This window comes from Dendrobium catenatum, unplaced genomic scaffold, assembly GCF_001605985.2.
Source record: "Dendrobium catenatum unplaced genomic scaffold, ASM160598v2 fragScaff_scaffold_266, whole genome shotgun sequence".
Classification (NCBI taxonomy): domain Eukaryota; kingdom Viridiplantae; phylum Streptophyta; class Magnoliopsida; order Asparagales; family Orchidaceae; genus Dendrobium; species Dendrobium catenatum.
The window spans coordinates 121,860-149,815 of NW_021318728.1; the positions used below are offsets into that span (position 1 = coordinate 121,860).

Genomic DNA, 27,956 nt, shown 5'->3' on the forward strand with positions numbered 1-27,956 from the left:
ATACGCCATGCAGCCATCGTGGGGTCTCTATGTGCTTTAGCTGTGAGCGTTTTGAGCCCGGCGAGTCCGGTGGTGCTCCTTCTCTTCAGCTTTGATCTATCGCAGACTCACCAAAGGAAGTCGATCGACGTGTGTAATCTTTTGAAGCTTAAATCATGTTCCGTGTTGCCAGTTTGCAGCTGAGGGCTCTTAAGGTTGGCAAATCCGAAACCCTAGGTTTAGCAGCGTTTTTCATTTTTTGTCGATTGATCGATACTTTGGAATTCGTCTCAGATTTTGGTGAGGCAACTCGGTTTTTATTTCTCAGACAATGGGATGGGTAACGAGGGGGCTTTTGATAACTAGAGTAGAGTCATAATTGTGCTATCTGGTTCATGGACTGCAAATCTTAGACCTTATATCAGGGAGACAATGACACTTCGCTATATATATCAAGATTCACTGTTATTTATTTATGTTATTATTATAAATTATTAACACAAAAAATATAATGTTATCTGGTACAGCAACATAAAATGTTACTTTTTATAATCCTTTTTGGTGAAGTTGACCTGTTTTCTTCTTAATTGTTATCTGATCTAGTTTGGTCGATGTTTCATTTACAAGCTTTGTGTAAACAACAGCTAAGATATTGTTATTCTGTTCTTGTAGGCTTTGCTATGATTGAAATAGAAAATCCTATGTGTCTATGATAACTGGTGCAACTTTTAGGACAGGAATTTTAATGTGCAAGTTACCTATAACGCTGCATATTGGATTAATGCTTATAGCTTAAGTTGAGGCACTGGAGGTTCGGTTTATTTATTTATTTTGGTTTATTTGATTTAATGAAAAGTGAGTTTAAAGTATTACAAATACTGAGGGTTAGAAATTTCGCCGTTTGGTTTGCCGAAAAAGGAATATAGAGCAATATTTTGGTAATTCTAATTCACTATGCAAAATATTAAAAAAATAACCATGCAGATTATTTTTTATGTATTCAAGATTTATCCATTTTGGCCGAATTTTGATAAATTTTGAATACACCGCAAGTTGATTCTGCTCTCTCCACTGATTGTTAGTCAGTGTCGGCCTCCGCTCATGCCACAGACTACATGCCCACTGCCGCTTGCTTTGCCGCTAGCCGCTTTCCTCCACTACTATTAGTTTCTCGTTTATGCCTTTATCGTCCACCTAATGCATCCAATCGCCACTTGTCGCTGCTATCCACCACTCCACTCATTGTTGCTATTCATCGATGATACCGTTGGCCACCATCTTCTTTAAAATGTACACTGCATTCATTTTATTTTAAACAAAACAAAAATAGTAATCACCTATATTTGTTTTACGCTCATGATTCATCTAAACAACAAAAAACATTTCAAATACATTGATTTTCTTTTATACTATATTTTATTCTAATTTACTTTCATTCCATTTTCAAAAATCCAAGAGGCCCATTATTTATTTATTTTTATACAAGGTTTTGAGGTTAGTCCTATATAAAATATTTGGAAAATCGTATATTAAGAGGTTGAAACTTATCCATAGTCTTAAAAATTTGGGTTGAATATGCGGTTAATCACTAGTGTATCTATCCCATCTTATGGTCTTCCTTTGGTTCACTCTCTTACAATTTGAAAAGCTGTTACCTTGACTCACGACCATGCTGAAAAAGGTGGCTGCTTCTCATGTATGTAATGGTAGTTTGGTACTACCAACTTTATCACACCTTCAAGTTGACAATGGCAGACAGACATTGTTTAGAGAAGGTTCATTATTTTTTCATAATAATAGTGGATTGGTGATGTTGTGGTTGTACTTACATGGCTTAAGTTTAGTCATTTTTATTAATATAGCAGGATATCATTTGTATCAAAGGGCTGATCGGATAATGAATGGTTGGTTTTGGCATGTTTAGTGACATGATGTCCTACTTTCTAAATTCATTGTAATTGGGCAAGTGAATTTTAAAAATGTGGCTTTATTCCCAAAAAATATGAATGGCAAAAGGGGCTGGTGTTATTGATAACAATAATAGAGTCCTACTTTTGTGATTTGGTTCAATGGACTGCAGATATTAGTCTATTAGACTTTATATCAATGAGAAATGGGCACTTTCTGTGATCTCGAGATTCATTGTTGTTTTAGCTGCATTGACAGCTTAACATATTATTGTAATTTGTTAAAACAATAATATATCATGTTGTCTAGTAAAAGTAAAAGTGTAAAACAACATAAAATGCTATTTTTGTTAAACCTTTTTTTTGTACAATCGACTTTTTTTCTTTTTAATTGTCATTTGATATGGATGTACCAGTTTCGTGACTTTGTAAGATATTGTTACCCTATTCTTGTAGGCTTTACTATGATAGAGGGTCTTATAAATCCAAGATAACAAATACAACCTCTAGGAAGGAAATTCTTAGGTGTACATTATATATAAAGCCGTATTGATGATTAAAATAGTAGAGTCATGCTCATAGTTTATGTTGAGGTGTCCGAGGTATTGGGTTTAGCCCTTTTTAAAAAAAATATATATTAGCATATAAATACCAAGAGGTTGACCCTCACCCATAACCATAAATTTTTTGGTTAAGTTTTGATGACTGGTATTTCTCTTAGAGCTTCCTATTAGTTCACTTATAGTTTGAAAAGTGATTATGTTGATTTACGACCATGCTGGCAAATGTGGTTACTTCTCACTTATGCAATTGAAATATGGTACTATCATCTTTATCTCACATTGAGTTTACTATTTTAGAATATTTTTTAATTGTTCATTGATTTTTAATTATAATAGGTTGTTCTTGCATTTACATATCAAACAACTGCAACACAAAACACACACCCTCTAAAATCCTTGTATAATGAGAAGCTCAAGGAGCGGAACAAATCATAAACTCATAAAATAATGTTGTCAATCATTAATCTCTGAGGAAGCAGCAAAAATAAATTTGTTGTGTTTCTTTAAATTTGCATGAGTTGGACTTTGAAGTGTTATATAAGAGACCTACAATCAAATGTATATTTAGACTACCTACTTTGATACATGGTTAGGTTCCACTGTATAGTAGATCACCTTTAACGATTCATAATTTCATATTTAAAGTTGTATGAAGTAGCAATTGATGGTTGAAATACAATAAGATAATCAAAATTTTCATGCTTATCTAGTATGAAGACACTTTATTGATTTTTTAAAATCTTTTCCCTTATTTTCCATATTCAGTGATTCATATTTTGACGTTGAATTATGTACTATGCCATATGCAGAAAAAACCAAATCCTATATCCATGTCTATTTGCCTAACCTTAAACGTGTGGAAATTATTATTTTTATTTGTAACATATATGTAACTATTTTAGATTAATTATGTTGTATTTAATATCCAATAAAATAATCTAAATATTCCTAAACTTTTTTAATTCTATACATAATAAGTCATGTATATTCATTTACTTTTTTCAACATTGGTGATGATACAAAGTATATTGAGACCTCAACTTGATTGTAGACATTTGGAGGCTTTTTTTGTTCAGTTTATCTTAAGTTACATAAAAGCTTATGGATAAAATATTTGGGTTCTTGCAACTCTGTGCTCTTTGGTTTCAAATGATGTTTGAACACTGCATTCTTTATGATTCTTGAATAGTCCATACAAATGCCTTTGTCCTGTTAGGAATGAATGTTTTGGGCCCAAAATCATCTGATTTCCATGCAAAATAATATATTTTTATACTAATCAAGCGTCATATCTCTCAACTTCTAATCAGCATGCCATTAGGGTTGTCTTAGCTCATAATGTGCGATATGTTAGCATGGGACTAGATCATAGCCTAGCCTGAGGTTTTATGATGTTTACTCTTGAGAATTTTTAGCAGAAATGCCACATTAATGCTGATGGTGCTTTGATTAATACATTCTTCTCTTTTCGTGTAAGTTCAGCAACTTACACAGAAGGCCGATATATTTGGCTCTGACCGGAGATTTGCCAGCACAAGTGTTGCCAAAAGATCATCAGGTGGTTTCTTTAGCTGGCTTACTGGTGAAAAATCTGGCCAGGTTCCTCCTCTAGATTTTCCACTTCCTGGCATTAGACTTCCTCCCCCTTTGCCTGATTATGTTGAGCCAGGAAGGACAAAGATCACAACTCTTCCAAATGGTGTCAAAATTGCCTCAGAAACCTCACCAGTACGATCTTTCTGATCTTATTTGACTGTCCTTATTAGTTATCAGTCTCAACATCTTTTTATGTTTGATCAGAGCCCCGCTGCTTCGTTAGGGCTGTATGTGGACTGTGGTTCAATATATGAAACACCGGATTCATTTGGGGCTACACAGCTGTTGGAACGGATGGCCTTCAAGAGCACAACTAACAGAAGCCATCTACGCATTGTGCGTGAAGTAGAAGCCATAGGTGGAAATGTGAGTGTTTCAGCTTCTCGTGAACAGATGGGATATACTTGCGATGCTTTGAAAACTTACATGCCCCAAATGGTTGAGTTGCTTATTGATAGTGTGAGAAATGCAGTTTTCCTCGATTGGGAAGTTAATGAACAGGTGTTTTCTCTCACAGAGACCTTTTTTTTAAGGTCATAACTTGTGGTAATCTGTTTCGTTGAATTCCTTTTTTGTAATGTTAGGTGAATAAAGTTAAGGCAGAGACGGCTGAAGCTTCTAACAATCCACAAAGTTTGCTTTTGGAAGCTATTCACTCTGCCGGGTATAGTGGTGCGTTGGCGATTCCTTTAATAGCTTCTGAATCTGCCTTGAATAATTTAAGTAGTGGCATCTTGGAGCAATTTTTGGTTGTAAGTTATTGTACTTTTTCCTTGTTCTAAGCATTTGTTTCCTGTATTTTTCGTTATTGTAATCTGTATGTTCTGCTTATATCAGGAAAACTATACCGCTCCTAGAATTGTACTTGCAGCATCTGGTGTGGAACACGAGGAGTTGGTCAAAATTGCTGAACCACTACTATCTGATCTTCCAAAAACAGCCCGTCCTGAGGAGCCAAAGTCTGTTTATGTGGGAGGAGAATATCGACGTCAAGCAGATTCTACGGTGTGTATGCTACTGTGCAAGGACTATAATTATACTTCATGTTTTATTTACAATTTTCTATTTTATTACACTTCGTAACATCAATCTCATTACCTATTTCCTTTTCCTTTGTCAACTTTCTGTTCGACAGCAGGTAACACATCTTGCTCTTGCTTTTGAAGTTCCTGGTGGTTGGCATAAGGAAAAGGATGCCATGGCTGTCACAGTACTTCAGGTTCTAATGAAAAATTCTTTTACAAGTAACATGCATAATGTTGTCTATAACCCTATTTCGTTTGATTTTGTTTATGTTATTTTATGGGATGTTCATAAATTCTTATAAACGTATTCCATGTTATTTTAATTCTCCTTTCTTGACAGATGCTTTTGGGAGGCGGTGGCTCTTTTTCTGCTGGAGGTCCGGGGAAGGGGATGTATTCTCGGCTGTGTAAGTAAAACCATGTATTTTGCTTCTTGCACCAGTTTCCCGCTAATTCTTGTTTGCTATTATTTATGCCCTAGCCTTGTTTGTCTTTCTTATATTATGGTTAGAAATGTGGCAATATTTATACATGATTATTCCTTAATTTGATTCGTATCCCTGCTAATTTAAACTTGTCCATTATTCAGATCGAAATGTCTTGAATGAGTTTCAGCAGATCCAATCATTCTCAGCTTTTAACAGTATTTACAACAGTACTGGCATTTTTGGAATCCATGCAACTACTGTAAGAGTGTATATTCCTATTATGAACCCCTAATGCTTCTCGTTTCATTTTCTATTATTTTAGCACTCTCAGCATTTCATATTTGTTTTCTTTCATTTTGAAGCTTAGTAGTATGGTTTATTCATCTTTCCCTTCATTTCTGATCTTTTTCGCTGCATTCCATCTAGGCATTTATTGACGGTGCAGTTTTCTTAGATATGGTTTTAATTGTTATGGATGTTCTGTTAAATTTCAGCCGTCCCTTGGCATTTTGATCCCATGGCTAGGATGTGAATCCGTGGGAGGCTCACCTAATAAATCCTAGTCGTCCCTTGGCATTTTGATCCCAATGCTAAGATGAGAATCCGTGGGAGGCTCACCTGGATCACACCGATCTCCTTCCATATTTAGATGACTGATTTAGGAATGATTATATTAGTGCAATTATGCATTATTCTATAATTACTTGTTTCTTTATTAAGATATCTTGTATAGATCTATAAATAGGAACAAGTTTGTGCAATAAAATTGATATGTCACCAAAAATTATCTTGATTGAGTACGAATCTTGATGAAAAATTGAGTTGAAAGTTTCCAAAATTAGATATGGGACCATACGAACTCCAATTTCAACAAACTTATAATCGAATTGAACGTCTCAAGAAGACGAGCTCAACGACACCAAATTAAACTCAATCCGATCTCGAATGGGTCCAAAACAAGGGTCTGAAGCGCTGTTGAAGGGTTCAAAGCACAATTTGGATTACCAAACAGTTTTCAAATATGACATGCTTATGGTCAAATCGAGCAGCTCGACGAGACGAATCCAACGAGCCCAAGATCACTGAATTCCGAAATCATTAAGGCGTCCAATTGACCAATAAACGGTCAATGATCAAGGGGATCGATATCGACCGTCCATTCAAACCACTCCCATTTTGACCTTGATCCTCCACATATTTACAAGCTATGCCACTCTCCAAAAACTATAAATAGCCCCCACTCTTCTCATGAGAGGGAGGAAGAAGAAGGGAAGGAAGGGAGGAATTTGGGAGCTCTCTTTCCATCGACCACCGCCGGAGTTCCTGCCGACCACCGCCGGAGTCCCTGCCGACCATCGCCGGAGTCCCTGCCGACCACCGCCGGAGTCCCTTCCGACCACCGCCAGAGTTCCCGCCGAACACCGCCGAGGAGTTCCTGCCTACTACCGCCAAAGTTTGTCGACCACCGCCAGAGTTCCTCTCGAACTCCGCCAGAATTTTCTTGCCAACCATCGCCTGGATTTTCTTCTGGATTGTTGCTAAAGCTCTTCCCAACCATTGTCTTATTTTGGTCGATTCATCAATCATCGTTAAATTTTTGTCTGATTATTAACCTGTTGTAATTCCAGCGTCTCCAAGTAAAAGATTGAATCAAACCTTGTAATCAACCCAAACAGTGGAATTTCTCATCTGGGCCAGGCCCCGTGGTTTTTCCCTTTCAGGTTTTCCACGTAAAAAAGTTTCTACTGTTTCTCTTTCTTAATTTTCTGTTGGTGTGCTGGATATACGTAAATTGCTAAGACGTTATATTTTTCATTCTACCGTCGCGTATATTCTAGTCCACAACAATTTGACGCCGTCTGTGGGAAAGCTTTCCCAATATTTCTTCAATGGCTGATCGAAGTAATACCAGCAATAGAGTCTCTCACTCTAATAAGCATCGAACTAGATTCCCATCTGGCAATCATGGACGTCGTAATTATCAGAGGGAAGGGCCTTCTTCCTTGGAAAATCGAATACGTAGGATGGAGGAACAACATACAAGGATCCTCGAAATATTGGAGGAGGTAGGCCAGCAAAGGATGCTGTCTCAAAATGATGAACCTCCTCTCCATCATCGCCAACAATATGATACGGATCAGCAATTTGAAAATGTTCATCAAACTCATGCTCCTCCTCTGCAATATAATCCAGAAATAGATGATGCTGCTAGTTCAACACATCCTCCACCTAGAGCCCATAATATGCAAAATCTTCAACCCGCTCTAGATACTCCTCGCGATGTCATAAGAGATGAATTACGACGACTCGTCCAAGAAGAATTCCCAATAAGGGATAAGAATCATTTCAATATCCAACGAAGCTTTCAAGAATTTTCTCCGCTAACATACGAACTTCTTATACACCTTATTCCAACAGGGTTCAAGCTACCAAACATTGATGCATACGATGGGTCATCTGATCCCTATGAACACATTGATCATTATCGAACAATTATGCACATACAGCGAGCTTATGATGCGCTTCTTTGTCAAGTTTTTCTTGCCACCCTAAATGGTCAAGCTCGCACATGGTTCTATGCTTTCCCTAGAAATACAATTCATAGTTTTGCCCATCTAGCAAAACTCTTTGTTGAACAGTTTGTTGCTAATCGAAGAATTATTAAAGATTCATCACATCTCTCTGGAATCCGTCAGAATGAAGGAGAATCTTTGAAAGACTATTTTCAAAGATTTTCTTCTGAAGCTCGACAAATCCGAGGAGTGGATCCTGAATTATTACGAGGTGTTTTTCTTGGAGGGTGCGCCCTGGACCATTTTACTCTTCATTAATGCGAGAAACAGTTCATTCTTATGCTGACTTAATTCATAGAGTAGAAGCTCAAATTACTGCCGATGAGGCTATCAATGCTCATCAAAAACAATTTGAACAACCTTCTAATAAGAGAAAGAATGGCCACGAAGTTGGAGCTGGAGCCCAAAAGTCTCAGAAGAGGAATCAAGATCTTCCACCACACCCCCCTCATCAAAATCAGAATTACTGGCCAAAAAAGGAATACACTCCGTTGAATACAACTCGTGTTAATATTCTTATGGCTATACAACATGAGCAAACTATTAAATGGCCCCAACCACTAAAGCCAAATTCTGGAAATCAAGATTATTATTGCCACTTTCATCGAAGCCGCGGACATACAACTGAAGCCTGTAGACAATTGAAGGAAGAAATTGAAAGGCTAATTTAACAGGGATATCTTCGTCAATTCACTCAAAATCCATCTGTGCAAATTGAGGCTAATCCTGCTGGGGGGCAGAATTAACAACAGCAGCATCAACAGCAACAAAGGCAACAGCATACAAACCGCCAGATAGTTGGAGAAATTGAAACTATTGTAGGAGGACCCTTAATATCCTCTCAAGTCTTACTCACCAGCCCGGAGGAACCGACTCTAAAGAAGGCACGACCTGATCACTCCATCATATTTGAGGATTCTGACTTAGAAGGGATTCATACTCCGCACCAAGACTCACTTGTCATTAATGCTGGTATTGGAGATCCATGTTAAAACGTTAAAAGAATCTTAATCGATAATGGGAGTTATGTTGATGTCCTAATTTACTCAACTTTTCTTAGTATGGGTTTGGCTAGAGAAAAGCTTCAACCTGCCGCTGGACCATTGTATGGATTTGATAATCGTCCAGTAAGGGTGGAAGGAACAATTACTCTCCCTGTCACACTTGGGGAATTTCCTCGACAAGTTACTCATTCAGTTCAATTTGTTGTTGTTAAGTCAGAGTCGGCATATAATGCTATCTTTGGGCGACCTATGCAATCAATTTTTAGAGCTATCGCCTCAGTGCCTCATTTGAAGATGAAATTTCCAACTCCAGCAGGGATTGGAGAAGTGCGAGGAAATCAACATGAAGCATAATCTTGCTATCTCAGACAGGCTCAACCTCGCCCATCTGTTACTTCAAGCATTGAAAATTCTGATATGCAAAATGAATATGTCCTTTATAGAGCCTCCCCGGTGGAGGATTTAATTTGTCTCCATATCAGAAGAAGATCCACTCATAACGGTGCAGATCAGATCTTTACTTTCTGTTGAAGAAAAGATACAATATATAGATTTTTTTGTGAAAAAATCAAGATATTTTTGCATGGAGTTCGACAGATATGCCTGGAATTGACCTGCAAATTATTATGCACTCTCTCACGATAAATCCTACATCTAAACCAATCATCCAGAAGAAGAGAAATTTTGCACCAGATCGCCAGCAAGTTATAGAGTAAGAAGTAGATAAACTTTTGAAAGCTGAATTCATAAGAGAAGTATATTATCCAACTTGGCTTGCAAATATCGTGATGGTTAAAAAAGCTAGTGGGGCATGGAGGATGTGCGTGAATTACACAGATCTCAATAAGGGTTGCTCAAAGGATAGTTTCCCACTTCCTTGTATTGATCAATTAGTTGATGCAACATCTGGACATCAAATGTTAAGTTTCATGGATGCATACTCTGGATATAATCAAATAAGAATGGATCCTGCAGACGAGGAAGCAACTGCTTTTCAAACTGATAAGGGGCTATATTGCTATAAGGTCATGCCTTTTAGACTCAAGAATGCTGGAGCAACTTATCAACGCCTCATGAATAAGATTTTTAAAGACCTCATAGGCCGTTCAATGGAGGTATATATAGATGATATGTTGGTTAAAACTCTTGAAAGGACAAAACATATTTTTGATATGGAGCAATGTTTTAGTTCCTTCGACATTACAACATATGACTCAACCCTGCAAAATGTGCTTTTGGAGTCGCATCTGAAAAATTCTTGGGATTCATGGTTACTTATAGAGGTATAGAAGCTAACCCTGAAAAAAATCAAAGCTTTGAGAGATATGGTGCCCCCAAGGAATATAAAAGAAGTTCAACGTCTAAATGGAAGAATTGCTGCCTTATCTCGTTTCTTGGTCCGTTCAGGAGATAAATATTTTTCTTTCTTCAAAATACTAAGAAATGCTTGAAATAAAGGATTTCAATGGACATATGAATGTCAAGCAGCTTTTGAACAACTTCGAACTTATTTGGCTTCGCCCCCTCTTCTGTCAAAACCAATCCAAGGAGAAAGATTATATTTATATCTGGCCGTCTCTTCAAATGCCATAAGCTCAGTGCTAGTCCGAGAAGAAAATGCTATTCAATGACCAGTATATTATGTTAGTAAAATTCTTTCTTAGACTGAAGGACGCTACCCATTGGCCGACAAGACAGCTTTGGCATTACTATTTTCTGCTAGAAAATTAAGGCCATATTTTCAAGCTCATACAATTGGGGTTTACACAAATCTGAAGTATCATTCAAAAACCCGAAGCTTCAGGAAGGTTAATTAAATGGTCGATAGAACTGGGAGAGTTTGACATCCACTTCTTACCCAGACCAGATATCAAATCACAAGTCTTGGCAGATTTTGTGGTTGAGTGCACTGTTCCTATTTCTGATGAACCACTAATTCATCCTTCCTGTTCTCATCATTGGATGTTATATGTTGATGGAGCTTCTGGAAGTTCTGGTGCTGGTGTTGGAGTTTTATTAATCTCTCCTAATAATGCTACTATTGAATATGGACTACGGCTAAAATTTCCTGCAACTAATAATGTCGCTGAATATAAAGCTCTTATTGCCGAGCTGAGGCTAACTATAGAATGTGAAGTGCAAAATTTAATAGTCCATACAGACTCACAACTCGTAGTCTCTCAAGTAGGAGGAGAATTTGAGGCTCAAAATCCACAATTAGCACAATATTGTGTAATGGTGAAGTCACTTCTCACCCGCATAGAGAAATTTGAAATTATTCACATACCTCGGGAACAAAATACTTGTGCAGATACTCTTTCGAACCTTGCGACATCACTAACTGGTGACCTTTTTAAGAGAAAGTATATCGAAGAAGTACACTTTCCTAGCATCGAAGGACCATCGGTTATACAATCAATCGACGAGCCAAATGAGTTTTTTTGGATTGATCCTATACTATCTTTCTTACAAGGAGTGCTACATGAAGATCCAACAATTGCAATACGACTCCGAAGGCAAGCAGCTAACTTTACTGTCATTGGTGGATAATTATATAAATGAGCCTTCAGCGGGCCGTATCTTAAGTGCCTTTCACCTTCAGAGGCTAATTATGCATTGCGAGAAGTTCATTCAGGTATATGCGGGGAACATCTTGGAGGAAAAGCGTTGGTCAACAAAATCTTGAGACAATGATTCTACTGGCCGACAATAAAGCAGGATGCACTGGAGTTCACTCAGAAGTGTAATAATTGTCAATTACACTCCAATCTCACTCATTTGCCAGCCATTGAACTTTCTTCATTTCAAAGCCCATGGCCTTTCGCTTAATTGATCGATATAATTGGACCTTTTCCAATAGCAGCTGGACAGCGAAAATTTATCATCTTGGCATGGACTACTTCACCAAGTGGGTGGAGGCCGAAGCCCTTGCAAAAATTACAGAAACAAATGCAAAATAATTTGTATGGAAGAATATTATTTGTCGTTTTGCTATTCCGGCAAAAATCATCACTGATAATAGAACCCAATTCACTGGAAAAATCTTTACAACATTTTGCAAAGACCTCCACATATAGCGGGTGCATACAGCTGCGGCTCATCCTCAAGCAAATGGACAGACGGAGGTTACAAATCAGACTATACTTAAAGGACTAAAAACACGTCTTGAAAAGGCTGGGAGGCAATGGGCTAATGAGCTCCCAAATATTCTTTGGGCTTACCGCACTACTGCTAGAACTCCAACAGGAGAAACTCCATACAACCTCTGCTTTGGCACGGAAGCAATCATCCCGGTTGATATTGGAGTCCCAAGCCTCAGGGTTCAGACTTTCAACTTTAACAATAACGAAGAAAAACTCCGAGACAATTTGGATTTTCTTCCCGAGACAAGAGACATGGCATCCCTTAAAATTGCGGCATATCATCAACGAATAGCTCGCCACTACAATTGAAAGGTGAAACCCCGATGCATCTCAGTCGGAGATCTAGTTCTGCGAAGTCTTGAATCAGCTGGAAAGGGACCCCAACGTAACAAGCTATCACCATTATGGGAAGGCCCTTATATGGTGGCATCCATGGTCAAACCTGGAACATTCAACTTAAAAGATGGCGACGGAAAAATGCTGCCCCGTACTTGGAATATTGGAAATCTTTGCAAATATTATCAGTAGTTATTAATGAAACTATTTTCTAATTAAACTATTATGTAGCCTTTCTATTTCCATCATGAAATTTTGTACTATCTTTTATATAATAAAACTTTGCTTGATCAATATCATTTATGTCCTCTTCTTTAAACAAGAGAATATAAGTGGCCCTAAAATAAAACATTAAGCATAACATTGATTTGAGAAAAACACAATATTCATTATCTCAATCAACAGACGATCAATCCCAGGGGGATTCGATCCAACCTCATCCACACAAGTTAATGTTATCAAGCGATGCTTTGACAACACAACTTTGGATATGTTTAACATCCTAAGAGGATATATATCATCATTTTCAAATTTTTACGATCAATCCTAGGGGATTCGATCCAACCTCATCCACATAAGTTAATGTCATCAAGCGATGCTTTGACAATACAACTTTGGATAGGTTTAACATCCTAAGAGGATATATATCATCATTTTCAAATTTTTATGATCAATCCCAGGGGGATTCGATCAAACCTCATCCACACATCAAGCGATGCTTTGACAACACAACTTTGGATAGGTTTAACATCCTAAGAGGATATATATCATCATTTTCAAATTTTTATGATCAATCTTATAGGGATTCGATCCAACCTCATCCACACAGGTTAATGTCATCAAGCAGTGCTTTGACAACACAATCTTGGATAGGTTAAACATCCTAAAAGGATGTCTCTTATTTTTTTCAAATCAATAAAAAAATAAATAAATAATAAAATATTTTTCACTATTAAAATAAATGAATCATAAATTCTTAAGAAAATTAAGAACTTTAATATTTCATAAAATCAATATATAGACCAGAGGATACATCTCTAGAAACAAGATGGATATATAAATTTTTTTAAGAAAATAGATTAAATATAATCAGTAATAAACATCTTATGCAATATCATCATCATCACTGAAAAGAACATTTTCTAGTTCACTTTCAATATCTTCATCGCCCGAATCTGGAGAAGAATCCTCAGATGCTTGACTTGGGGTAAGCCCTTCAATATCAACCCCAGTCTTACGGTTAACCAACTGAACACCTTTCAGGAAACCACGAGTAAAGCCTTCTTCGAGATTTTGACGCTCCAAATCTTTTACTTCAATATCAAATAATTTTTCATAAGCCTCTTGAGCACGACTTTGGATCTCTCGATGATAAGTTGCAGACTTCTTGAATTCTTCAATGGCCTTCAATGATGTGGCTTCAATATCTAGAGTGATCGTTTCTTTTTTTTGAAGATGATCTTGTAACTTCTTGTTCTCTTTCTCTAGAGCTTTCTTCTCTAATGTAAGCATTTTTAAAGCTTCCTTTTGCTGGTTAATTTTTGCACGAGCCTCAATCAACTCATGGCGGGAAAGGTCAGCTTCTCGATTTTGAAAAGAGAGGTGGATATTGTTGCCAATTCAGTTCTACATTCTGTCAATTGGTTCTCCAAAGATGATATTTCTTTAATCTTTGCATCCAATCTTCGTTTATACTCTCATTGTAAATATTTAACTTTTACAAATTCATCATTCCAATTATCCAAAATTGATTCAAATCGGGATTCCATATCCATCTTTTAAATCATCTACAATAAGAAATTTAATTATGTTAAAAAAAAAAGATTGGGCAAATATAAAAAAGGAAAGAGATTGAAATTACTCACGATTTTGTTAGCATGTCGTCGCCCGCTACAATTATGCTTCAATACATCTTCAGGTATATGTATTCTTGAGGATCGAGCTTCAATATCCGAATCAAGAGAAATTGCATCGATAGTCAGGAAATGTGCAGCTTCCTTGCTTCTCCCATCATCTCCCAGTGGAATCGCTTTATCATTTATTTTTCTCTTCTTTAGGGAGGAGGAATCAGTTACTCTTTGACCTTCTGAAGGATGGCTTGCTGAACGCTTAGGAGCAGTAGGAGTTGTTTCATGAACCTTCTCAGATTTTTTCAACTGAGTTGCATGTGATCTTCCTGCCTGAATAGAAAGATCAACTTTAAAAAGACTTTCCTCTGCCACACATCGACTGATATAGCGCAGTTCCTGTTGAAGACTTTCAGTATTGGAAAAATTCAAAATTCTCAAAATATCTTCCTCTCCTACATGTAAAGAACTTGGCAACTCTTTCAATTTATCCCATTTTTCAGGAAGGCCCCACTCATTCTTCACAAAAAAATAATGAGTTACACCAATTTTTTGAAGGGTCCCTCGTTACAAAATCCAACCATTTCTTATTGGCTCGGCACGAAATCCGGCCATAAGAATCACTTGTAAATTTACACATTTTTGACAGATATTCTACGGTTAGAGACTCTCCACGTTCTCTAAAAAATACTGTCAAGCACACTATAACTGTTATCGCTCTACATAAAAATTGGGGTAAAGCAACGCCGCATGATTTGAAAATTTCAAGTAACTCGGATGCTGGAGGAAATCTCAAACCAGCACGCATCGTCATTTCATATACTACTATAAATCCTTGTGGAGGAGCATGTGCCCTGTCGGTTCTCTTTGGAGCAATAATCAACACCTCATTCGGCACATGAAATTTCTTGCGAATTGCTGCCAAGCTATCGGATGTAATGATGGATGCGACATCATCAGATCTCCTCCTATCACCATCATGAGCAGAAGGAATAATTTTTGAGGCATCCGTCAATCCTCCACCTAAAAATATTTAGTTTTTGATGAAATAAGATATCAAGACTCTTGAGCGAAGAAAATCAAAATATTATTACCAGAAGTATTCTCTGTATTTTTGAAAGGCCTCTTTGATGCTATATCCAAGGATTTTCGTTGATTGTTAGATTTGGAATTATCTGTCATATTTTTCTTCAAATCCGAGGACTAACAACCGCCAATGCCCTCCGAGCTACCAATCCAAGTCAGGACTGGCACAAGAGGGCAATGTTTTGATCACCACCAAAATTCTCCGAGCTACCAATCCAAGGAAAAGTTTGGACTGGCACAAGAGAACTATGCTTTGATCGCCATCGGTGTTCGCTTTGATCGCCACCTACGCTCCCCGAGCTACCAATCCAGAGGAATGCTAGGACCGGCACAAGAGAGTAAGGTTTTGATCGCCGCTGACAATCTCCGAGCTATCAATCCAAGGGGAGGATTGGAATGACACAAGATATTGTGATTTCTTCCACCTCCTAAAGAGGTATTTATAGGAAGAAGGGTGGGGTAGATGAAAAGTTATTCCAGAAAATTCTCGATTTTTTTAGAATTTGAAAGGTTTAAAATTAAATGTAAAATGAAATAATAATAATTACAGTGATATATTGAATGTATCTAGACGGCACTGTGCCGAAACCTTGAATATCGGCCTGAAGGCCAAACGACAAAAAAAAAAAGTCTTGGAGACTTCATGGCTTACATAAAAACTAGTGCATGCATTATCCTCTTAATACTATACACGGTATAACTCCATCTAATATTGAATTGGCCTTAAACAGTTTAACATTAATTAATAACTTCTTAAAGTTATAATAAATATAATAGCATAAGTTGTAATATCTATTTTATCAATAGTAGCACAAAAAATATATATAATCTTATTATAAACTTATCTATATTTATAAAGTAGTATGAATCAACATAAACACTAGATATAATTCATAGTATTATTTGATCTAATGACATAGGATATTATTTGTAATATTTTTATTACAGATATTTTGGTATATATACATCTAATTTACTCATTAGAAGTATAATAATCACCAATTAAGCAAAAATAAGGCAAAAGTCCTAATTTATCATAAGCTTGATATCATAATAATAAATTATCAGACATGCATATCATAAAGGAACAAGTATATATTTTCGGACGTCGAAGCTTGCAAAGTCCGAAAATAGGGGGGCAACTGATATGTCACCAAAAATTATCTTGATCGGGTACGAATCTTGATGAAAAATTGAGTTGAAAGTTTCCAAAATTAGATATGGGACCATCCGAACTCCAATTTCAACAAACTTATAATCGAATTGAACGTCTCAAGAAGACGAGCCCAACGACACCAAATTAAACTTAATCCGAGCCCGAATGGGTCCAAAACAAGGGTCTGAAGCGCTGTTGAAGGGTTCAAAGCACAATTTGGATTACCAAACAGTTTTCAAATGTGACATGCTTATAGTCAATTCGAGCGGCTCGACGAGACGAATCCAACGAGCCCAAGATAACTGAATTCCGAAATCATTAAGGCGTCCAATTGACCAATAAACGGTCAATGATCAAGGGGATCGATATCGACTGTCCATTCAAACCACTTTCATTTTGACCTTAATCATCCACATATTTACAAGCTATGTCACTCTAAAAAAAGTATTAATAGCCCCCACTCTTCTCATGAGAGGGAGGAAGAAGAAGGGAAGGAAGGAAGGAATTTGAGAGCTCTCTTTCCATCGACCACCGTCGGAGTTCCTGCCGACCACCGCCGGAGTCCCTGCCGACCACCGCCGGAATCCCTACCAACCACCGCCGGAGTTCCTTCCAACCACCGCCGGAGTTCTTGCCTACCACCAACGAGTTCCTGCCAACCACCGCCGGAGTCCCTGCCGACCACCGCCGGAGTCCCTGCCGACTACAGCCGGAGTCCCTGCCGACCATCGTCGGAGTTCCTTCCGACCACCATCGGAGTTCCCGCCGAACACCGCCGGAGTTCTTGCCTACTACCGCCAGAGTTTGTCGACCACCGCCAGAGTTCCTCTCGAACTTCGCCAGAATTTTCTTGCCAACCATCGCCTGAATTTTCATCTGGACTGTTTCTAAAGCTCTTCCCAACCACTGCCTTATTTTGGTCGATTCATCAATCATCATCAGATTTCTGTCTGATTATTAACCTGTTGTAATTCCAGCGTCTCCAAGTAAAAGATTGAATCAAACCTTGTCATCAACCCAAACATAGTGGAATTTCTCATCTGGGCCAGGCCCCGTGGTTTTTCCCTTTCGAGTTTTCCACGTAAAAAAGTTTATGGTGTTTCTCTTCCTTAAGTTTCTGTTGGTGTGCTGGATATACGTAAATTGCGAAGACGTTATATTTTTCATTCTACTGCCGTGTATATTCTAGTCCGCAACAAAAATTAAGCTTTTCCCCCATCCAATTCTCTGAATTTAACATGGTACAGAGCCTTCATGGTCGTCGTCAAAATTCTGAATTTTTTGTACCGTCGTGTCTTCATTACCGGCCTTCCCTTGTTGTTATCCTATATATAACCAATGCAGCCTTCATTATTGTCCTGCTTGATATAGCCTTCATCGCTTCTCTTTGCCGTCGCAATACAACAACAACAACAACATCAAGCCTTTATCCCACTTTGTGGGTTCGGCTACATGAATCCTTTTTCTCTATCGTGTCCTGTTAAAAGGTAAATTCACGTTTAAATATAATAAAGAAATGTCATTCTAATGTTTTCTAATCAAGTCTTTTTAGGTTTATCTCTGCCCTTCTTAACTTAATTCAAATCTAATGCATATACTTTCCTTACCGTGTCATCGGATGGCCGCTGTTTTATGTGACCAAACCATCTAGGCGGCTCTTTCTAATCTTATCTTCCACTAGAGGCACTACAACCTTTTTCATGTATATGCTCATTTCATATATTGTCTCTAAGAGTAAAGCCACTCATCCACCTGAGGCATCCTCATCTCTGCAACACTTAATAATAATTTAGTGGGTATGATCAGTTCGTATATTCGACAACATATGAATGAGATCAAGGCTTTAAAAGTTGGAACATTAGGTCAAATTATATGATACAGTAGGATAAGAATGGATTCGAAGTTCTAATATGTTTGGATAAGCTTGTATCTAAATTTGACTTGAATTTAGATAATTCTTACATAACTTATCTCTTTGATTAAACGTATCTAGATTTGTTATTATGGATAGGATTTCTTTCTTTGCGATGTTAGTTAAGGTAGGGAATTATTTTCCTATTGTACTTTCTCATAAATTGGATTGAAATCCTGTAAAAAATTTGAGGAGAAATCATTGAGAATCTTCTTATTCTTTTTATTTTCCGCTCCCTGCTGTAATAAAGCTCTTAACCCCTTGGATTTGGCTATAGCAAGTACCGAAACCTTCATGCACTCTTTCCCTTCAGCTGCTGGTTCTTGATTTGGGGCTGTTTTCCTTATTATTGCTTGCTGAATATACCGGCTTTCTTTTCTTTGTTGTTTGCTTTTGGTGTGATGTTGCTTCCCTCTGTCGCCATCTTAATGCTGGCTGTTGCTGCATTGTTCTACCAATTGCCGTTTCTCTAAATCCTTCACCAATTCTCAAAGAATTGGTGAAGGATCTAGTGGAGGTGGTGGATATGGTTCATGATCTGCTTGTTCTGTCTGAAGTACAATGCAATCTGCTAAGCACCTCCACACATGAGTATAGGTGATGTAGACCATGGGGATTTGATTTCTATGAGTCTTGAAGAGCAAATACAGAAGTCTAAACAGCAGCTTTTGATTTTTAGAAGTCTTGGACAGCAGCTCTTCTTGTTGGAAATCCCTGGACAGCAATCCAATAATGTCCAGAAAAGTCTGGACAGGGAACGGTATTGTTCCGGAGGGCTGGACAGCAAAACTCATCGCTGAAAAGTTCAGGACAGAAATCCTAGAGATGGCCAGAAACTTGGACAACAATTGTATGAAGGCTGGGAGCCCTTGGGCAGCAGGTAGTGGCCTTCGGTGGTGCAGGACAGCAGGTTTCACTACTCAAACAGCAAGTTTTGAGGCTTCCGTAGGGTGGGGATGCAAGGACAGTGGCTGGAAATTCAAGCTGCAGTTGGGGGAAGGAGGAGAAACACTATCAAGTGGAGTTTGGAGAGCTGTAATGAAAGAAAAATCCCACGGCAAAGCCTGAGGAATTTCAGCCAGCAAAGGAAATTAGAGAAAGGATTTAAGTCCCCTGATTTTGGCAAGATTTGAACGGTGCAGGCCAGAGAAGAATTTCAGCCAGGTTCTAGGGAAAGGATTTTGAATTCTTTCCAAGGCACATAGGGCTTAGGAAATAAATCATTGCATTTATTATAAAGGGGGGCTGGTGGTTTAATGATGAGGGAGGGGATTGGGGAGATGAATTGGATTACTTAATTAAGGCTTAAGGAATTAGGAAAGTGTTTTAAATAAATCCAATTTGAATTTGAAATTCAAATTGAATTATATTAGGAAACTTTCCTAAAATAGATCTCTTAAATTAGGAAAGAAATTTCAAATTCAAAATGCTTTGAAATTTGAAATTAAACCTTTCTAAACTAAGAGGAAATGATTATGGCAAGAATTCAAGATGTGATTTGGGTTTTGGAGGGAGGAGGGGTTTGATTTCAAATAAGTGGACCCCAATTACTTAAGTGAATTAATCCTTAAATCTGAAATTAAATTTCAGATTTAAAGCTAAGATTAATTCCTTAATTAAAGGGAGGAAATTGAGGGGGCATTTAACTCCTAATTCAAATTTGAATTTTGAATTGGAGAGTTAAAACCTTCCAAATGTGGATCAAACCCAATCAGGAAAAATTTCAAATTTGAAATTTGAAATCCAAAATTTGTCATGGGTTTATGATTTCAATTGAGAACTTTCCAAAAAATAGGTGAGCTAAATTAGGAAAGAAATTTGAATTTCAAATTTTGAAGAATTTGAATTTCAAATTAATTCCTAATATCATGCACTCCTAATTAGGAAATCCAAGGAGAGAGGGAAAAGGATGAGGCCGGCGGCTAGGGAGCCATGACCGGCGGTTTGTGGTGGATCTTCGGGTGAGGTGGCCGGCGGCTTTTGGTGGAAATGGGGACGACGATGGTGAACGGAGGTAGAGGATGACGCAACAAGAAGGCACAAAAGAAAAACAAAGATACAAAAATAAAGATAAAACGAAAGATAGAAGCAAACGATAGAAAATAAAATGATAGAAACTGCGAGCCTTGGACTATTCCGAAGACTGACGGGTGATTCGTTTGCCCTTCTCCAAGGGACTTCAATTCACGAGCTCGGACCCATCCTGCGGCTGGTGACAACTTTGATTCCTTCCCATAGGAATCTCACTCTCGTCCTCTCTCAAGAAGAACACAAGTGTGGAAAACAAAATTTTCATATCAAATTAACCATCCTCTTACAATAGCTTAAGGCCCTTATTTATAGGCCCCAATATGAGAAAATCGAAATTACAAAATTGCCCATTGGGCCACAACACTCAAATAAACCATCCTAGGGGTAAAACAGGAAATACATTAATTTAGAACTATAATTCAGAAAAATAAATCATAATTGAAGGTTTAAATGATAGCCGTCGATCTACGACGCCTCCTGTGATAGATGCGCCAAATCTTCGTGCCGATGTCCGCAGCAATAGGATTTAGAGCATATGAGATAAGTTACATAAGCTTAATCGTGAAAATAGAATCAGTGATGATATCATCAGATGTATCAATCACAATATCCAAAGGTTTTATATAAGAATAGTTAAACATAGAAGTACTGATTTTCATGTTAACGTGGTGGTTAGGGTTTAACACTGCATGCATTCAAAAAGTGATCAAGAAGCATAGATTAATTAAAAACATGAATTGCTATGTGTTTGACAATCATCTTGAAACAAAATATCAAAATCAGGAACATTAGTTCTGTGAGTAATTAACAATTTATTAGCAACTTGATCCTTATACAAATATTTTTGTAAACATGCAGAAGAGGTACATTTTAATTTCAATTTTGTTACATATAACTCTCTAAACTCGTTTTTTCTCATTAGAAATATAATCATTATCTTTAATATTTGCAATGAATTTTGCCACACATACAGGAAGGAGTTTTGAGGAATTCTTATAAAGTGGTGTTAATTCAATATTGTTATACATATGGTTTGGTAGCACAATTATCAGTGCTTTTTCTCAGGTTTTTTGTAGATTTTATTTAAGATTTAAGCTTTTTCAAACTAAGGTATACATTAATCCTAATAACAAATTTGTGAATATCATCTAAAGTTTGAAGATCATTTAGGTCAATTTCTTTCTTAATACACCCAAGTCCATTAATAAGCATTTTCACAACAATTTGCGGTTCTTTGAATATTCCACCAACTTGACAATAATAATACAACAAGAAAGTTTTTCATAATGTTATGTAACAAATCAATTATCATGTCTAAGATTTCTAAGATTTTTAAACGCATAATGCTAGTCTCTTAAATATGAATCAAGCATATATTCTCATATGAGCTAAACATTCATTTCATTCCACGTTAAAAATAAACATTTTGAGAATTTTTGTAACCAAGATCTTTAAATCTTTTGCAAAATAAGATAACCTAAAGCAAACAAACATGATCTTCTGACAGTTTCTTTAATGTTTTTTCTTAAAGCCTAACAAAATAAAACTTTGTAATTCTTATTAAAACATTTGCATGTATGCTATTATAATCAAAATAAGTTTTTAGGTAATACAGCTAATCAATAAATACGTCAAAATTTTTAGAACCACTAAATTTAGGAACATAGCATTCATGAGTGCAATGAGGGATATAATCATCTCTTTTTGTATATTATTGTTATAATGAAAATCTGTAATTCAATTTCTTTTAATGATATGATGTAGCAAATCAAGCTTGATAATGAAGTAGCTTGCAAATAATAATTCAGTGTAATCTTCTTTTATCTAACTCAATCAATCATCAATTAATAGTAAAGAAGCTTAGTACATATATCTAAGCTTAGCATTAGGGTATTAATCAAACTAAGTTCAGTACTACAAAACTTTATGTCATGCACTTGATCATCTGAGGCTAATATGAAGTAGTTCAACAACCAAGAAAAGCTTTAAATACCCAGATGCCATGGAATGAAATCAAACAAGTTGCCTTTAGTATGATTGTTAAGCTAATAATGCAATGGTAATTTTGTACAATTGTGTTTTTACATGTAGTGATGGATATGAAGGAGAGATTTAGGATGCATTCTGATGCAGCTCATAAATGAGCTAAAATTTCAGCTCAATTTTGATTGAGCTAGTAGACTCAAGGGAAGTCAAAAATCTAATTATTTTTGACATGAGTTGACCCCCCCTTGTCTACATAATAGGTGGTTGCAATGATGACAACAATGAGTTATTGAAGAAATCTATAATAAGGGTAAGGCACGAATGGGAGTGTAGTTCTGAAGTCACTGGGAGAGGTAAGATCAATGGATGCCAGGTGATCTACTACAATTCTTGAGGTTGAAAGAGTTACGAAGGTTCAACAAGAAGCATAAGTAGTAATGTAGTATAGAGGATCATGGTTGAAGAGGAGGGAGAGCGAATGCCAATTGCGAGTAGGTGTTAGATAAATCTAGAGTCAATCAGGTGGCAGTTGTGTTGCAAGTTTGCAAAATCATGTTTGTGGAATAACGGTGTTCAAAATTGCAATTGCAGATATTGGCATCATTGTGATCAATTCATGAGCTGGAAAATATAAAGGGAAGTGGGATTTGTGTTGATGGAATGGGCAGAGGTGAATTTTGTGGACTTGATGTATGCTAGACAAGAGAGAGGGATCACAAGCTACTCATATGATAAACGAAATTTCTTGATTTTATGTGCGAGCATATTGGGCTAGGTGAGGGTATTTGCGGAATGTGAGAACATATTTGTAGTATTGTAAGTATTGATGGTTTCATCCAGGTATCTTGTTTATTGTTTTTGCATGAAATAAACTAGGTTTGATTTTGTGGTGTGATTAGATTAGGTTGATTTGACTTTTCTAGGAGAAATTTTAAGCGTGGTCAAGAATAATCTAACTTGTAATTTTAATATTTCAAATTTTTTGTACTTTTAGAGAATTTTTCCTTTTTTTTAATTTTAACCTTTGTGATTTTTTTTGGTATAAGTGTGGGTTTGAGGCTTTGGGTGAGAAATTGAGAAAAGGAGAGGTTATGATCAACCAATGACTTAAGGTAATCGACTATGCAAGGAGAAAATTTAGGGATAATGGGCATATGGTGGAAAATAGTGAATTTGAGGAAATACAAGAAAGTTTGGACCTCACTATGATACCAAAATGATGGAAAGGGGAAGAGGAAGGACACTAAATAATTTGGTTGGTCCTCATATAGAATCGGGATCTAAGAAGCATTTGATTTGGCCTCACAAATATTTGAATATCATTAATCAATCAATCACAAATCATCACTCCCAACTTATAGAAATAGTGTTGCAAGGATAAGATTAAAATTTTAATTTTAATCTAATTTGGTCTAATCCTTTAACAAAACATTTGGACAATTAAACCTGATAAAATTAATCACTTAAAGAATATAATAATCTGACCAGAAAGAGAAATGAGCTTAAGAAAACATGAAAATTTGTCTGGTTCAGCTTTCTATAATTCGATTAGATTCTTTTTTGTTGTCCTATGAAAATTTTATAAGGTTGTTTTTTAGTAGCTTGTCAATTGGTGTCCTGAATTCTCTGTTTTATAAAAAAAGAAAAAATTGTCCAGGGGTTGCAGAAGCTAGCAACCTCGTTGCCCGCAATGTCAATGGGACTCCAAAAATTGGCAGGAGAGGTTCACTGAAGGTTTTTAACATGTAATTCGGATTTCTTTGCTGTATTGATAGCACCCTTTTATCTTGGATTTTCTTCTGAATATTCTTGGCCGTTAAGCTACATTTATGTCCAATTGTTAATTTGTTTCCCTCATAAATGTTTTTTTTAATTTTAATTTGGTAAACGATTGCAATCTTCAATTTGTTATTAAACTCAAAGGATTGCATTTATTATTCTATAATGAGTGTTTTACCTCCTAAATTAGGGTTCAGATTTTATTTCTAAAGCTGTAGACATTGCGGCCAAGGAGTTGCTAGCTGCTGCTACCCCTGGACAAGGTATGTTGCTGAGCCTATCTTACTGTACTTTATATATAAAGTTGGAGCCTCATTTAACGCTCTAATGGTTTCTTTACACAGTTGACCAGGTGGAACTAGATCGTGCTAAACAGGCCACCAAGTCTGCTGTTTTGATGAACCTGGAATCAAGAGTATGAACTTAATTACTTCTGGTATGCTAAAAGTGCTACTTCTGAATCTATTTTACTGACTTTTGGTATATGATTATGCAGATGGTAGCATCAGAGGACATAGGACGGCAGATTTTGACATATGGAGAAAGGTATTTTTGTTAACAATTAACATCTTTTAATGATATTTACGCTCTTGTATTGTGAAGTCATATTTATTTTGATACTGCCTGGATAGAATACCGAAACGCGTAGGTGAACTGAGTAGCACACTGACCATTTCTCCCTGAAAGATGCTTAGACTTACCCTTGCATAAGAAACCCCATATATGCATGGGGGACAACAAAGAATTTATAACTACTTGAGATATTAGGTGTTATATAAATTTTTAAGAAATATTATGTTATTCTCTTATTTAGCATATGAGATTAAGTTGATAAATCGTTAGGTTATGTTGGTAATATGAGAAATTAAAATTATTAATATTTATAATACGTATAAGGGCTGTTGGAATCACCTTCTTTTTGGTTTCATACATTTATTTTGTTTTTTTTATTTTTGCAAACCAAGTTATTTTTTAAACTACTCGAAATAAATTTTAGAGATTTTTTAGGTTTTTAATTTTGTTAAATGAAAATGAACATGAATAACATTTGTCAGTCATTGCCGACCGTCAATTATCGCTACTATTGACCGTCATCATCACTTGCTATCACCACCTTATGTAATATGCAACAAAAATAAAACTTATTTAACAATTTAGGAAACCAAATATGTTTTTATTTCATAATAAAGCATAAACAAATTTAAACAAAATATTAAAAATAAAAAGTGATCCCAATTGCCCCCTTAATAAATAGTTATTTGATTGATTACAAAATTATTATATTTTGAATTATACAATAATTAAAGTTGCACATTCTTTTAATATTAAAAAAACTAAAATTATTTTTTATGTTTGAGAGAGAGAGAGAGAGAGCTCTTATTTGTTTATGTTTTTGGAGAAATTTTTCGTTGTTGAATTCTACCAAGACTAAAATCAACCGCCCTAGTGAAGCTTGTTAGGAAAAAAAAAGGTTTTTAATTGTACAACTGCTCCTAAACACAGCGCCCTGATGTACAAACACTATGATGTACAATATAGTTTTTTCAGTTCTTGGTAAATTGATTTTTTTTTTTTGTGGGACATTTAGGCCATTTAAGGCAAACTCACACACACAAAAAAACTAAAATTATTTTTTATGTTTGAGAGAGAGAGAGAGAGAGCTCTTATTTGTTTATGTTTTTGGAGAAATTTTTCGTTGTTGAATTCTACCAAGACTTAAATCAACCGCCCTAGTGAAGCTTGTTAGGAAAAAAAAAGGTTGTTAATTGTAGTTTTTTCTGTTCTTGGTAAATTGATGCAGTTATCATATATTCAAACTCTGTACGAACAAATAAGGGATAGTGGGCCTTCTCCTGACATATTTACATACAATATTCTTTTTTCAAGTTTTGGCAAAGTTGGCCTGGCCGAGAAGGCATTGGAACTTTTTGAGGAAATGGAATCTAATTTTGCAAACGTGATTTCATCAGTTATAATTCTTAATCAAGCATATTAGGTTCTTCGAGGAAACGCAAAGGAGGGCTTGAGTCCTCATGTTGTCTCACGTACAGCACCTTGATTGAATGTTTTAGTAAAATAAATAAAGTTGTGATGGCTTTTAGGTTATTTTTGATGAAATGGTAGCTGAAGGGTGCCACCCAAAGATTAGGACCTGCAACATCTTGCTTGATCTTTTAGAGAGAAATGAGAAGGTGGCAGAAGCTTTTTGAATTTTATGCCATTCTGAAATAACAGGGGCCAACTCCTGTTTCAATAAACATACACAATACTAGAGCTATTAAAATGCTCTTCACATAGAGCGGTTGGGATACGCAAACAAACTCAGTGTTACTGGTGGAGTTGTTAGTCCTCTAAGGTTATTTGTCCAATATAACACAGCACTCAATAAGTCTACACTCAGAGAAATTATTCCGTGCAGAGTGTGCAGAGTTTAGACGGGAAGTTTTCGTCCCGATTGTGAGTGTACATATTATGTATAATTTTTGTACACAGTTTGGTTCAAATTGTGTACATACTATTTGTACACAGTGTGCACACTCACAGTTTGGATGGGAGAACTTCCCGCACGGAATAATTTCTCCTACTCTCACATGCCAGACTCTTTTGATATATTTGCCTTTCTGAGTAAAATCTGACGGAAAATAATGATTTTTAATTTGTTGTTTTATGTGCACAATTGCTAATAACTGAAATTGTGGGTCTATCTAAAAATCAAGGCAACCGTTTTCTTAATGCCTATAGATTTAAGATGTTCATGTGGTGATTTAAATGCATATAATGGAAATCCTACTTTTAACGGCCACATCAATCAGCGCCCCAGGCCTTGTGGGTTACTTTGTAGAGTTTTACTAGTGAGACCAGAACGGTCAAACTTTCTTTTACAAGTAGTTTTAATAATAGTTATGGAATATTTGTTACTAAAACTGTTAAACCACGCAGGAAACCTATTGATCATTTCCTTAAGGCAGTTGATGAGGTCACTCTAGATGACATTGCTTCCCTTACTGAAAAGATAATTTCATCACCTCTGACATTGGCTTCTTTTGGAGACGGTATTGCACCTATCTCAAAGCAAATCTAAGGATTATTTTGAGATTCATCATGATTAAAATTTTGAACTATTTTTTTCCCAACCTTATATTCAACTATCTTCTTTCATTTGCAGTTGTCCATGTGCCTGGTTATGAATCAGTAAACCTTAAGTTTCACTCCAAATGAAAATCTCATACACAAATGGATGCTGTCTTCCACAAAATCAGTTTTGCATTGTAGTTCTCCTGTTATGGCACATTTTTTAAAGAAAGTATCTTGGATGAATAATTATGCGAACCCTTCCAGTCAAGTCTTCTTAATAATCCCCCTTTATCAGTTTAAATTTGAATGTATGAATCATCTGGGCATGTTAATCTCCCAGATATTGAAGAGGACTTTATTTTGCTTGTGTAGCAATCAGCTATGTTTTTGCTGTTCATGTATTATTGCTCCATTGCTTATCCACTTGTGATCTGCCTAGTGGATTGAGACCTTTAAAGGAGATATTTCAGATTCCTGCTTTGGTTCTGATGTATCACCAGGTTTAATAATTCAGCATGTAAGCTTTTGAA

At 36.3% G+C, this 27,956-nt stretch overlaps 1 protein-coding gene across 2 annotated transcripts; it reads left to right on the forward strand.

The window, feature by feature from the left end:
* On the forward strand, positions 1-27,794 carry LOC110106193 (mitochondrial-processing peptidase subunit alpha). Of its 2 annotated transcripts, none has more exons than XM_020835978.2 (13): positions 1-194; positions 3,932-4,177; positions 4,250-4,546; positions 4,630-4,797; positions 4,883-5,050; positions 5,181-5,264; positions 5,411-5,477; positions 5,660-5,757; positions 24,542-24,614; positions 24,696-24,766; positions 24,848-24,897; positions 27,292-27,404; positions 27,518-27,794. In XM_020835978.2, exons 1-13 carry the CDS (start codon positions 156-158, stop codon positions 27,568-27,570), a joined length of 1,527 nt encoding a protein of 508 aa, XP_020691637.1. In that variant the 5' UTR covers positions 1-155; the 3' UTR covers positions 27,571-27,794. The 2 variants fall into 2 exon arrangements, with proteins under 2 accessions (XP_020691637.1, XP_020691638.1); XM_020835979.2 differs by having other exon boundaries at positions 5,184-5,264.
* Positions 27,795-27,956: the final 162 nt, after the last annotated feature.